Source organism: Malaya genurostris, chromosome 1 (genome assembly GCF_030247185.1).
Source record: "Malaya genurostris strain Urasoe2022 chromosome 1, Malgen_1.1, whole genome shotgun sequence".
Taxonomy (NCBI): domain Eukaryota; kingdom Metazoa; phylum Arthropoda; class Insecta; order Diptera; family Culicidae; genus Malaya; species Malaya genurostris.
The window spans coordinates 163,030,861-163,045,286 of NC_080570.1; the positions used below are offsets into that span (position 1 = coordinate 163,030,861).

A 14,426-nucleotide genomic window follows, 5' to 3' on the forward strand; every position below is an offset into this window, starting at 1 on the left:
TGAAAACGAATTGACAATTCAGTCCGCATCTTCTCACTCAATTCCGATGGATTTCAGAATCAACCGGTTGGAGGCAAAATTCATTCGGAATCGGTTGTTGCATTGGAGTTGGAATTTATTCGGAATCTACATGGGATTCCGAATGAAAATTTTTTGCCGATTCGGAATTGATTCGGATTTCATTCGGATGTGATAATGTGAGCGATTCCGAATGAATTTCGTACTGATTTTCAGCATATTTCTAAATAAAAAAAACCTGTTTTTATACATCTAGTGTTGTAATGATGGTTTCTCATATCACTTATAAATATATATATATATATATATATATATATATATATATATATATATATATATATATATATATATATATATATATATATATATATATATATGTGCGCACTCTTAAAAATAATTTCATTTGATTCTTGAAAAACAAAAAGATTGGTCCATAAACTAAAGGGTGATTTTTTAAGAGCTTGAGAACTTTTTTAAACAATAAAACGCATAAAATTTGCAAAATCTCATCGGTTCTTTATTTTAAACGTTAGATTGGTACATGACATTTACTTTTTGAAGATAATTTCATTTAAATGTTGACCGCGGCTGCGTCTTAGGTGGTCCATTCGGAAAGTCCAATTTTGGGCAACTTTTTCGAGCATTTCGGCCGGAATAGCCCGAATTTCTTCGGAAATGTTGTCTTCCAAAGCTGGAATAGTTACTGGCTTATTTCTGTAGACTTTAGACTTGACGTAGCCCCACAAAAAATAGTCTAAAGGCGTCAAATCGCATGATCTTGGTGGCCAACTTACCGGTCCATTTCTTGCGATGAATTGTTCTCCGAAGTTTTCCCTCAAAATGGCCATAGAATCGCGAGCTGTGTGGCATGTAGCGCCATCCACATGTCAACCAAGTTCAGTTCTTCCATTTTTGACAACAAAAAGTTTGTTAGCATCGAACGATAGCGATCGCCATTCACTGTAACGTTGCGTCCAACAGCATCTTTGAAAAAATACGGTCCAATGATTCCACCAGCGTACAAACCAAACAGTGCATTTTTCGGGATGCATGGGCAGTTCTTGAACGGCTTCTGGTTGCTCTTCACTCCAAATGCGGCAATTTTGCTTATTTACGTAGCCATTCAACCAGAAATGAGCCTCATCGCTGAACAAAATTTGTCGATAAAAAAGCGGATTTTCTGCCAACTTTTCTAGGGCCCATTCACTGAAAATTCGACGTTGTGGCAGATGAAATTATCTTCAAAAAGTAAATGTCATGTACCAATCTAACGTTTAAAATAAAGAACCGATGAGATTTTGCAAATTTTATGCGTTTTATTGTTTAAAAAAGTTCTCAAGCTCTTAAAAAATCACCCTTTAGTATAACCAGAGTTGAAACGGTACTCAGGTCGGTTAGGCCATCGCTGAGAAATGAAGTTAGTTCCACTATTGAAGGTACTTATAAAACCGGAATCCGGGAACCGGTATAATCGAAGATGGTTCGAGAAAAACGACTGGAATCTATTTTTGAGTCTATGGCTACAATCGCAGGTCGTTAATCAAAAACCGGGTACCAGGAAAGCTGAAATTTATTTGTTTGGTCATCTACTGACAATGACCACCAATTGGAATAGTTTTGAGGCGAGCTTAGAAACTATTTTAAGATCGCCGCTTTTAGTGACGGTATACATATTTTGAAACAATCTTCCCTCTGTAATTCCGGAACCGGAAGTCGGATCCGGACGAAATTCAGGAATTTAATATGGTATCATAAGACCTTCCATTTTAACCTGAGTTTGTTGCAAATCGGTCAAGCCGACGACACGACCAGGCACTTCGAAAATAAAATCGGAATAAAAAGTGTCTGTGAGTGATTTTCCGTCAGTTACCACAAATATAACGACCCCTTGATAATGATAAAATTAATCTTTTTTGGCAACACTGCTCTGGTTGCTATGCGTTATTTGTCAAGGAACCGCAATCATAGAAATAAACAAACAAATAGGAAAAGTATCCCGATCCATTGTCAGTAGCCACGAAAATGCAAAAAAAAGGATAAGTTCGGAATAAAGCGATATATTCTCTTGTGTGCAGTCAAATATTTCCAAATCTGTCGCAACACAAGACGAAACTAAATTTTACAATTTTACAACGTGGAGCAGGATGTTTATTTCGTCTAATATGCATTCAATTAAGACCAAAACCATTATTTCGTAACACTAGAATAACCCTCATAGAAGTTAAAATCAATGGGAAAAGAATGACAATGAAATTGCTGCGTTCTGTGATTTGAAACACCATTTTTAAATTTACGCTTTTTTCAAAAATCCTTTATACATTGAGTCAGTAACAAAAAAATGCATTTATTTATGTTATGCTAAATTATGCTTTATGTTATCCATGAAGATCTTTATTGGATGTGCGTTTCAAGTCTTCTCAAGAGAATTTTCCAAGAATTATGCAGATGTCATACTGCAGCTATTCTAGGATTAGCAAAAGTCATAACCCAAAAGTTTGTCTCAATGGCGTGAAAAAATAGTTATGCTGATGATACGATCTACTTAGAAGAAATTCTTAGTCACATAATTTGAATATTTTATGAAAACTATGCACTAGTTTCAATTCAATATTGAACTTTTCTTATAGAGATGGTGTGAGATGCTGATGTAGTTGATTGGTAACTGCTATGTTATCAAATTTCCGGTGCATACAATTACTGGTGGTGCAAATAAAATGATATAACTTTTAAGGGCCGCTTCTTGTTCTTAGGTACAGTGGTAAAATGCACGACTGGTATAACGATTCGGAGTTAGTTTTGTTTATCTACATAAACATGCCTTGAAATAACAGTATATAAGGTATCTGTTAGAGTGACTATAATCAGAGTGGCGACAGCTGTTCGTTTGGAATGACAGCAACCAGTTCCAAACGAGCAAACGACCTGTCAATTCAATGTAAAGCTAATGGAATGTTTTTAATTGTTGCCAGCATTACGGATGAGATGTCATCACTCTGGTTATAGGCACTGTAGTATCTGTTATTCGAAATCAATAATTTATCAAATTGAGTTGCCAGTTTTGACAAATTTTCAAGCAATTTCGTTTTGACATTTCGAGTTACTGAGGGGTAGTCCGATTTGCGATACAGTTTTAATAGACGAGTGGCAGGTAGTGTCGTCGGTCAAGCCATCGCTGAGAAAAGTGGGTGAAATCCATCGTGGAATATATAACCAAAATTTCCGGTGCTTCCGGAATCAGAAAACTGAAGGATACCCGGGAACTGTTTGTTTGTTTGTTTACTGGTAATGGCTACTTAGTGGAGTAGTTTCGAGGCAAACTAAGATTTTTTTACGTTTTTCGTTTCGCCGCTTTTGGGGATGGTATCAAATGTTTAACACACTTCACCCTATAAATCCGGAACCGGAAGTCGGATCTGGATGAAATTTGGAAGTTTTTTATGGGAACACGAGATCTTTCATTTCAAGTTAAGTTTGTTGAAATCGGTCTACAATTTCTACACTAATAATGCTGGAACCGGAAGTCGGAACGAAAGAAAACTCAAGAACTTTGTATGGTAATATTGTACCTTTCATTTGAATCTAAGTTTGTAAGAATCGGTTCAGCCGTCTCTGAGAAAAGTAAGTGCACTGATTTTCATTCGGAATTTCATGTTGAAATCATAATGAATTCCGAATAAAATTCAACTCCAGTTCAACAACCGATTCCGATTTTCGATGTTTTGTTTAAAATACTGCCAATGTAAGTTAGGCCCATCTCTAGAAAAAGTTAGGAAATGTTTTGAATTCAACGGTGTAACCTGTGTTGCGTTCGCGTTCGATTCATGAACAATTTATAATAATTTAATTATTGTAGCTAAAAACAAAAGATAGAGTTCGGTTGTGAAAAAATCAGTGCTTATCATCGGTGGTAATGTTTTGCTATGAGTTGTGTTCGTTTGAAGTGTTAGAGAAAACAGGATGCCAACTGACGCAGGAAATTCGGATGAATCAACCGATCGGTATGTTATCCATTCAAAATTTTTTATTCAAGCAGTTTTATAATTATTATCTAATAATGAAATTCAGTATATCCCGCTGAGTTATAACTCCAACTAGCTTCTCTTGGATGACCGACTGTTCTTGTGAAGTGTCTGTAATATCAAACATTTTAGCCCAATGGATTTAGTTATTCAATGAAAACTTACGAATTTCCTCAAAATCTACAATTATAACAAAAGGATCCTTTTCAAGAATTCGAGAGACTCGTCCCAAGGTACACTCCCGGTTTACCTTGACGAATTGTTTGAATATTGCTCTCGAAGATGGATCTGTCGGTTTTGCTGAATTATTTACTAACTTTCCCATTAAGTTAGTCAAGTAGACAACTCCCTGTACCGTTCCATCATTGTTGATTACCGGTAGCTGATGAAATTGGTGAGTATTCATTATGCTCACAGCTTCTCTAATCGACACGCTCGGGGTAATTGAGACCGGATTATCTTTTCCCAAACACGAAGTGATCGGTTGATTCCACCATCTGAAGTTGTATTATATTGTTATACTGATTTGATAAAAAGTCGATAACTTACTTGTGGTTGTGAACGTTGACGCTCTCCCTAAAATTCCGCGCCTCCATCCAGTTATCCGACACAAACTTCGTCAGATGATTTCGGATATTATCCGGAAGAACTACAACGCAGTTTTGATGTTCTTTCAGTGATTTGGCAGCAATCAATGCTACGTGAGTGTTTCCTCCAGCACTTCCTCCACAAAGTAAACCCTCTTCTGCGATCAATTTTCGGGCCATATTGAAAGCGTCTTTGTCGTTATACTTGATCCACTGATCGATGATCCCACGATCCAACACGGTCGGCACAAAATCATATCCTACTCCTTCCACTTCCCAGAACTTACAGTCCGTCTCGTTTAACTGTTCTGGCCGGGCAAGTATGGATCCCCATGGATCGGAACAGACTACCAGACAGTTGGGATTTATTTCCTTCAACTTTCTACCTAATCCCGTAGCGGTTCCGCCAGTACCAGCCCCCATCACAATCATGTCGACTTTATTGTCAAGTTGTTCGGCAATCTCCGCACCAGTTCCGTCGTAGTGTGACAATGGATTGCATCTGTTGGTGTACTGATTTAGTATGACCGCATTGGGACGTTCCCGTTGCAAACGCTGTGCTACTGCAATCAATCCTTCCGGAGAATCGAAAGACGCCTCGTTCGGAGTACGGATAACTTCCGCGCCGAGAGCTCGCAGTGTATCGACCTTCTCGTTGGACATCTTTTCCGGCATGACAATTACGCACCGGTACCCCTTGACGGCGGCACCCAGTGCAAGACCGATTCCGGTATTGCCGGATGTTGGCTCGATAATTGTGTAGCCCGGTTTCAGTAGACCCTGCTCCTCGGCTTCCTCGATCATGCGTAGTCCGATCCGATCCTTGACCGAACCGGCCGGGTTGAGGAATTCACACTTGACGTCTGCGTGCGGTTGGCGGGGGGAGGAAAGAATCGATTGTGAATTGTGAAGTCTATCTAGGATGTCAGATCGAGAATTTACTTACAGACATTGCATTTTACACCGAACTGCTGGGGAATTTTGTTCAGCTTGACCAGGGGAGTGTTGCCGATCGCTTCCAAAATGCTGTTAAGAGCTTTTTCTTTGTGTATGCTAGAAGCAGGTTTGAGTAGATAATATTTCATTATATGCTATCTGTATATATATAAAAACAAAGTAGCAAATGTGGCTGAACGGATTTACACAAATTCACGGATAAATAATTAGGAAAATCCATCAGGAAAGTAGAGAAAATCTAGTGAATTGTTTTGTATGGAATTGGAAATTTTCCACTCAAGGCATACTAGATTCTTGATCATTTTTTCGCGCGCAACGAGTGGCGCAGCGTTTGCCCGATGTAGAGCAAAATATGAATACTAGATTATTAATACAATCGTTTGGCGCGCAACGAATTGTTTTGTGTGAAAATTTTCCAGAGCCTACTTGATCCATGTGATCAACTATTTCGAACCACATGCTTAATTGAGTATGGGTTCTAAATGAACAGCAGGCATGTTTCCTAAGTATATTTTTCTGTATATAAACTGTATTCAATACCGTCAAGTCAAGTAATAGAAAAGTTCTGTATGGACACCGCAAACAATATACAGACTTTAATATATATTACAAAGGATTTTAACGTGGACAAGTTTTCCATAAATTCATAATTTTCTAAAAATTCCAGAGAAGTCAGTTTTCAGCTTCCAGAGTTGATCCATGGATGCAACTTTCACGGTAGCAATGCGTTAAAATGTCATTCATAGACAAAAGCTCAACACTCTACGTAATAGAAACTCCGGTTGAATCGATAAATTAATTAGAAACCACATTATTGCGTTGGCCTGCGTTCTAATAGTGAACAGTAAGATTCAATGGTGACAATGAAAGTGAAATTTGTTCATTCCCAAACACAACGATTGATTTAAAGTGATCTCCCAAAGAAGCATGATGGATTTTTGAAAAATTATGCATGTAGACTGTTATCAATGTTTGGGATTTTTACAGGATATTCGAAAATGCACCGAAAACTAAGTAATGGCTCATACAGTCATGCAAAAATGCGTTGAAAATGATGAATAGCTTTGAGTACATGTTTCACTGATTTGTTCTGCATGAAATCAATATGGAATAGAAGGACATATAGTTGCTGAACATTGTTAAATTTTTTTATTACTCACCGTTAACTCAACTAACAAAATCAGTTTGTTTTTCTCTCTCTCTCAAGAACAACACTATAGAATTAGAACATGTTCTACAAAAATGATCCCACATAAAATATTGACTTCAAAACAACGTTATTCGATATAATTGTTTTAGGAGAACGTAGAATACGTAGAAAACTCAAATAAGAGAGTTCTTAGGCTTTATTACATTAACTCAAACAAAGTACTGAGTTCAATTAATATTTCAAATTCGGAGCGAAATGCAAGTAACTTAAGTTATTTGATAAATCTTCAGAAACAACTTCTGAGAACGTAGTATGAATTGTCAAGTTATTTGCACTTTTATATAATAAGTACTCTATTGTTCATGGAACTTAATGTTGAAAAATCTTTCATGTGGAAGGGGGAAGGGTCTTCAAACCCCAAAATAACTCTCTCCCCCCCACCCCTCCTCCTGCACACGGGCCTGAAACATCTAAAAGCTCTAAACACTCTGTCGAAGAAGACTTTGATATATTCAAGGTTTCGAAACTACACGTCTCTAAACTGTTCCTTTACGTGGTTTTGAAAAGCTCTGTCTAATCACTTTGATAGCACTGTTCGATTTTTTTGAATTTATTGAATATTCCGTACAAGTCAAATAGACTATCACTAGCAGAAATTCGTCACCCTTTGAACGAGTAAGCTCATGGATAACTTGAACACAAGACAATCAATCAATCATATCTCCGGAACCACCATTCACCACAATAAACAGGAACACTCCAGGATTGTACTTACAGTGGCCTACTTTGATGAGGACTGGCCTCTTCCGTTCCGAGTTTCCATGTGCACCGAGAGGGCAGATCCGGTCTCACGAAGTACGATTCAAAGCCGTCAGCGTCGGTTGGGGCAGCAAGTGTATGTCCATTGATGGGGCAAAAGCGATGTTCGAGTCCCATTGTTCGGAGTGTTGGATGAATTAGGAAAGGAATTAGACCACTTCCACTGCACCTGTTAGCACTTGATGAATTTTAGGTGTTATCACAAGAACCGCAAAGCGAAAACTGATGTCCACCTCGACCGCGGGGAACCTTTTTATAAGGTAAGCAAATATTGCCAAAATTCGCAAAAGTGAAACGGAAAATATATACATAACGGAGACAGAAACAATTAGAGACAGAATCTGTATTTAGAGGCGATTTTCTGATGCAATAATTCTCCGATACATGCGCACGCTTCTCGGTTGATTGAAGTTTTGAATTTTGAAAAATTTTCCTAAAAAAACAAGCTTAACTACGACTGACTACATAAACTGATCGATGCTCGAATCTAATCGAAAAGCTAATGCACAGACCTGAAAATGTCATAAGTATTCTTAAAGTTTGAAAACTATCACTTTTCCAACACAGCAAGCCATGCGCCATGCAAGTTTGAAAACAGTAGTTTACCTCAAACGTAGACAGTAGTTTGCCGTGGTGCAAAATTTTCCCGCGCTAAGAATGCCCCACATCAAAGTAACCGCTTTTCTTTTTTTTCCGCTGAGTCATGCTGAGGCGACACACCTCCACTGCGAGAGCCGATTTGGCAGACTCTCTCGCGGGCGCGATTTGTTCCACACATCCTCGACTTTATCACAGCACAGCACACCGAGAGCAGCCCAGACGTCATAACGTCCTTCGTTGATGTATAGTTACAGACAGGTTGTTACTAGGGAGGGAATAAATAAAATATTTAGTTCCACAATCTGCAGATCATCGTCACGAAGATTTCGATACTAAGATAAATCACTTGGAAAATTTCAATTATTGGTATGTATAAGGTAACCGTGCACATTATCATCTCAGCTTCACCAGTCAGATCAAATACGAAAACTACTAGCTTTTAAAAAATTTACTTTATTTTATTTGATCGTTAATATCTATTGTTGTATCTAACGTATCAACATAATATTAGCTACATACTATCGAAAATATGATCATCAATTGATGATAACACTTCCAGTTATATGACATAATTACAAGTAATTCAAAATTAAACTTTTCTGAAATATTTGGCATCAACGAGTATCAAAGAAGTAAACTCATGATGTCTTTCTCGCAAATCTACAATAATTTGATAATTTTTGTGCCCTTTTAGCAGTGCAAAATTCGCACTAAACGAGTGCGAATAAAGCCAGTGTTTATTATCGTAGACCCTTCTGAATGACAGAAATGAATCCCGTACAGCATTTTGATAGTTTCTTCCAGAGAAATATGCACATCCGAAATGAAATAATCGACATCGACATTCTATACCAATTGTTTGGATCGCCCACTTGTGAAAAAGCTACAGACGAAATCACGTGAAAATAAAGTCTTCCTGCTGCTGGTCGTTTGCAATGGAGAAAACTACAAAGGAAAGTGAACAACGACGGGGAACATTACACAAAATCAACCCTTCTAATGACTCTAAATGATATCTAAAGAACTATTAGAATTACTTATCTGTTGAAATATGCAATTCGGAAGTAAATATAAACAGTTTAGCGGAGGTTTAAAGTATGCTAAATTCTAATTAGAACATTTTCGCCTTATTTTCTCGTTTCTTTCTGATGTAAATACGTCTTACTTCACTATTGGGCAACTATTCAAAATTTATCATTTGGTTGAATGATAAGTTTTTGATCGTGAATATCTCTTGTTTCATTTAACGTATCAACATAATTTTTTCTCTTAGTTTGAAATATAATGTTTAGTAGTATAACTCGAAATGGAAGTTATTTAATATATTTGATAGATAAAAATGTGATGCATTGCGTAGTTGATTCTCAGGCCAAAATCCAGGTCCTGAATTCATTTCGAGTGTTCAGTTCAGATTTATCCTAAATCCAGATCTGAAATTCAATACCTCATCCAGTATCCAGTGCCATAATCGGGTTCCAGAGCTCTTGAACTGGAACCAAGTTACAGAACTTGATTCTACACACTTGAAAAATTTTACATCTTATTAGATGCACATAAATGGAGCGTCGCAGTTCACGCAAATTTACGTGGAAGAACATTTAATATTGTGTCTAAAACTCCATGCCATGAAATTCATTGAAATAAAAAAAAATAATTCTGTAGCAACCCACCGCGACTTGAACCATGAATCATTGGATCGCAAGTTCGTCTGATAATCGATTGAGCCACAGAAGCATGCATCTGCTTGACCGGTAAAAGGTGCATTTAAATTCATACAGTCGCACCTGCTAGCAGAACGCAAGTTACAGTCGAAACCAGTAAAATTCAAGCTCATCTAACATTAAGTCATTACAAATAAAATTCTGCTGCAAACCAGCAGCCTGATCCAGAGTTCGGTGTTCAGTCCCGAACCACAATCCTTGTCTCGAATTCAGTTCCAGAACAAAGATTCAGTGATCAGTTCTGCTTTATATATTTAGAATTTAGTTCTAGAATTCCGTTTCAGAATTCAGATTCATAATTCAGTTCTAGATTGTAGCATCAAAATTGAGTTTCAGTATTCGGTTCAAAATTCAGCTCCAGAATTCCAGGTCCAGAGTTCAGATTCTTGAACATCGAAGAAACTGAACCATCCATTTTATTCGTATTCACATTATCCGGTTATGTCTCTAACATTACCCACCCGCCTTTTTTAAACCGAAAAAATAGAAAAGAGTCAGAGGGTTGACTTAAAATAAAATTTCGGGATTACACAAGATTTCGACGCTTCATGCATTTCTAAGACAAAACAAGAAAATCGGATAATTTTGAAAATTCGCATAAAAAAGGCGAATGAGTAATGTCACACACATAACTGGAGGACGTAAATACGAATAAAAATGACAATCATTGGTTGTGTGAATTTCGCAACTTTTACTACTTCGCTTTCAAAATTTCAACGGGGCAAACGAATAAATAACGCGGAACAAATTAGAGTAAAGAAAAATAGCAACATACAGAATTTTTATGTTGATTATTTCATTTTGGATTTTCATATCTTCATTTGCATTTTTGTGATTCATTTCTGGCATTCAGAAGGGCCAACTTGTGGTATTCTCTACGACGATATTAAGCACTGATCAAAGCATTTTTCTCGAACGTGAAGCGGTCGAATACTGGCTTTATTCGCACTCGTTTGGTGTGAATTTTACACTACGAAAAGAGCAAAACTGATAATTTTTATATTCGAATTTGCAAAAACAGCAATCTTTATAGTTCTTTAGATAACATTTGGAACCAGTAGAAGGGCTGATTTTGCATAATGTTTCGTTGTTCACTTTTCGTTGTATTTTGCTTCAATGCAAACGACCAGCAGCAGGATGACGCAGTCGATCTAGTTTGAAACGAAACTGGCTCTGCGAACGAAATTGCTCTCCGCAATCGATTTGATACTGAAGTGAATTCTTGATACTAGAACTGAGTCCTGGATCTGAACCAACCGGAATGATGCACTTGCTTCCTTACTTCCTGTTCAGTCAACTGCGCAGGCTAGAGCGAGCGAAATGTGCCATGTGTTAACTTTTTATACCTACCGAAGGTACGAGAATGAGTTTTTTGAGTGAGTCATGAGTTTTCTTCGTTAATACCAAACAGTTCAGAAAAATTTAATTTTGAATTACTTGTGAATATGTCACGTGGGTGTTGTGTATTATGAACGACAATTGATGCGTTTGAACCGAGAATTTCAAGAAAAACGGTTACAATACACCGATGGACACGACAAAGTAATTTTTCAACACGATAATGTTCGTCCACATGTGGCACAGCCGGTAAAAACATTCTTGGAATCGCTCTAATGGAAAGTCCTACCGCACCCGTCGTATCGCCCAGACATTGCTCCTTCCGATTACTATTTGTTTCGGTGTTTTTTTTTTTGTCAAGATTCCAAATTTCTAAAATAAAAAGGCGGGTGGGTAATGTCAGAGACATAACTGGATGTCGTGAATACGAAAACAACTGACATGTTCCTTAACACTTCCGAATATCAATTGTATGAATTATGCACGCATTCCCCTTTTTCACATTTTTCGCAAAAACAAAGAAAGCTTCACTTGATCTCGATTACTGTGAATTTCACACAGCGAAAAGTGCACAAATCTAAGCAAACTGTTCTTGATTTGTAGTAAACTGAGGATATTTCCCTACGATTTGCAAACAACAAATCCTAATAGTTCTTTAGAAAACTTTTAGAGCCATTAGAACGGCTGATATTGTGCAATGCTCTCCATCGTTGTTTTTTTCCCAATGCTAATGACTGGCAGCTGTGACGTAATCGCTCTTGTCGAAAGCGTGCAGACGACACAAAACACATCTGCTCGCAGTGGCGATACAATCCAAACTGATTCAAGTTTTGTTGAGAGGCTTGTTTCTACCTGATTTCGTTTGTAGCTTTTTCACTAATGGGCGGTCCTAACGGCTATAAAAATAGCCGCATACAGAATTTTAATGTCGATTATTTCATTTCGGATTTGCATATTTTATTGAAAGAAACTATCAATATGCTGAAGGGACTCGTTTCTAGCATTCACAAGGACCAAATTGAGGAACTCACTGCGATATTCACCACTTTTCGGAACATTTTTCCCGGACGATTTGTTGTACAGCAGCAGATATTTTGTTCTCTTCCTTAGAACGCGTTCTGATTCTTATCACTCTCTCAGAGGGTAAATTTTGAAAAGGCACCCCATAGTAAAGTAAGTCGTATTCACGACAAAAATGGGTTGTATAGAGGTACAGTAAAGTAAATTCCGCATAATTCTTTAGGAGTATTATTATGGTTTTAAGAACAACCGAATAGAAGTCTGGAATAGAGAACTGGATCCTGAGTTCAAGACCTAAATTTAGATCCAATAACACTCAGAATCCAGTTTCAGTCGCTGCTGGTTCTCGCCTTGGTGGCCAGCAAACGAATGAGAGATGCGACCTGAGCGTTTGAGGTTGTAACCACGCAGAAGGTGCATTCTCTCTCGCTGCTGGTGGAAAGTTTAACTCCCGCTGCTGCTGCTGGCTGGTCCTCGCGCCTCGATTAGAGATGGGCAATTCGCTCCTGAGCTGTTTCAGTGAATCGAATCATTGAAGTGAGCTGACAGCTCACAGCTCTTTTCAAAAGAACCGCAGCTCACCAGCTCACTCATTTGCTACCCAGTTCACTGCATTATGACGAAGGGAACACGCTACGTGCTGATCGGATCTTCGGCTCTTTAAGAGATTCAATTTAGTCGACATCAATTAAAGATAAGTTAATTCGCATTGCATTTATTGCATCATTGCAAATCAATGATTCAATTTCGATCATGCATATGAAAGAAAACCGGTGCATAAGAAAAACGGCGCACAAAATGAACCTTAAGTTTAAACTAAAAGAGCTGATGAGCTGATACATCGAATCGATTCACTTTGGTGAGCTGATCGGTTCGGAGCTGTTCACCAAAATGAGCTGTTTTGCACACCTCTAGCCTCGATGACCAGCAAGCAAATGAGAGATGCGACCTGAGCGTTTGAGGTTTTTATTAACCACGCAGAAGGTGCATTCTCTCTCGCTGCTGGTGGAAAGTTTAACTCCCGCTGCTGCTGCTGGCTGGTCCTCGCGCCTCGATGGCCAGCAAGCGAATGAGAGATGCGACCTGAGCGTTTGAGGTTTTTATTAACCACGCAGAAGGTGCATTCTCTCTCGCTGCTGGTGGAAAGTTTAACTCCCGCTGCTGCTGCTGGCTGGTCCTCGCGCCTCGATGGCCAGCAAGCAAATGAGAGATGCGACCTGAGCGTTTGAGGTTTTTATTAACCACGCAGAAGGTGCATTCTCTCTCGCTGCTGGTGGAAAGTTTAACTCCCGCTGCTGCTGCTGGCTGGTCCTCGCGCCTCGATGGCCAGCAAGCGAATGAGAGATGCGACCTGAGCGTTTGAGGTTTTTATTAACCACGCAGAAGGTGCATTCTCTCTCGCTGCTGGTGGAAAGTTTAACTCCCGCTGCTGCTGCTGGCTGGTCCTCGCGCCTCGATGGCCAGCAAGCGAATGAGAGATGCGACCTGAGCGTTTGAGGTTTTTATTAACCACGCAGAAGGTGCATTCTCTCTCGCTGCTGGTTGATGATTCCACTCCCACGACGTCTGCTTCCATCGAACGCACAAGAAGAAATGATCGATTTTCGACCACGGTTCCCCTTTTATACGCATTCAGTTGAAGATATGTGCCTGACTATCTCAAAATCGTCGTCCTTGCGCGAAAAACCCAAGCGAAAGTAAAAAGTTTTCCGCGTTGTTTTCAAATTTTAAGAAAACTTAATTTTTGAGTTGTTTGTGGTTATCGCACACTGTTCAAAATATTATCCTGAATTCCTGATCATATTTTTGATGAAATGGTGAAAGAATTATGTTGCTACCATTAATACAAGTCGAGATATTCGCTATTAAGTTCTGCCCATTCTTCCATATGGCTAATTTTGAAAAGGCGCCCCATAGTAAAGTAAGTCGTATTCACGACAAAAAACAGCACGAACTTATTTATACCTCTAGGAAAGGCCTATACGCTTTGGTGCGAAATTCGTTTTAAGACTTAGACAAATCTCAAAACATTTTTTCAAGAACAGACCTTCTTAGGTCGGTTCTGAGCCTACCAACGTTGTTGTGGTGATGGTAAGGTTTCTATGAAAAATTCGTACTTTCTCAAATTGTATAAAAAAATCTACAGAAAAAAAAATTAAATCTTCATTAATGCTACCGTAACAAAAGAAAAAAAAAC

The 14,426-nt window shown here is 38.4% G+C and overlaps 1 protein-coding gene across 1 annotated transcript; it reads right to left on the minus strand.

Moving 5' to 3' along the window:
- Positions 1-4,044: 4,044 nt before the first annotated feature.
- Positions 4,045-7,748, minus strand: LOC131426587 (cystathionine beta-synthase-like protein). The gene is made up of 5 exons (XM_058589445.1): positions 7,507-7,748; positions 5,571-5,677; positions 4,587-5,487; positions 4,203-4,534; positions 4,045-4,148 (listed from the first exon to the last, which is right to left on the minus strand). The coding sequence occupies exons 1-5, from the start codon at positions 7,665-7,667 to the stop codon at positions 4,063-4,065; spliced, it is 1,587 nt and encodes a 528-aa protein (XP_058445428.1). The 5' UTR covers positions 7,668-7,748; the 3' UTR covers positions 4,045-4,062.
- Between the last annotated feature and the right edge of the window lie 6,678 nt (positions 7,749-14,426).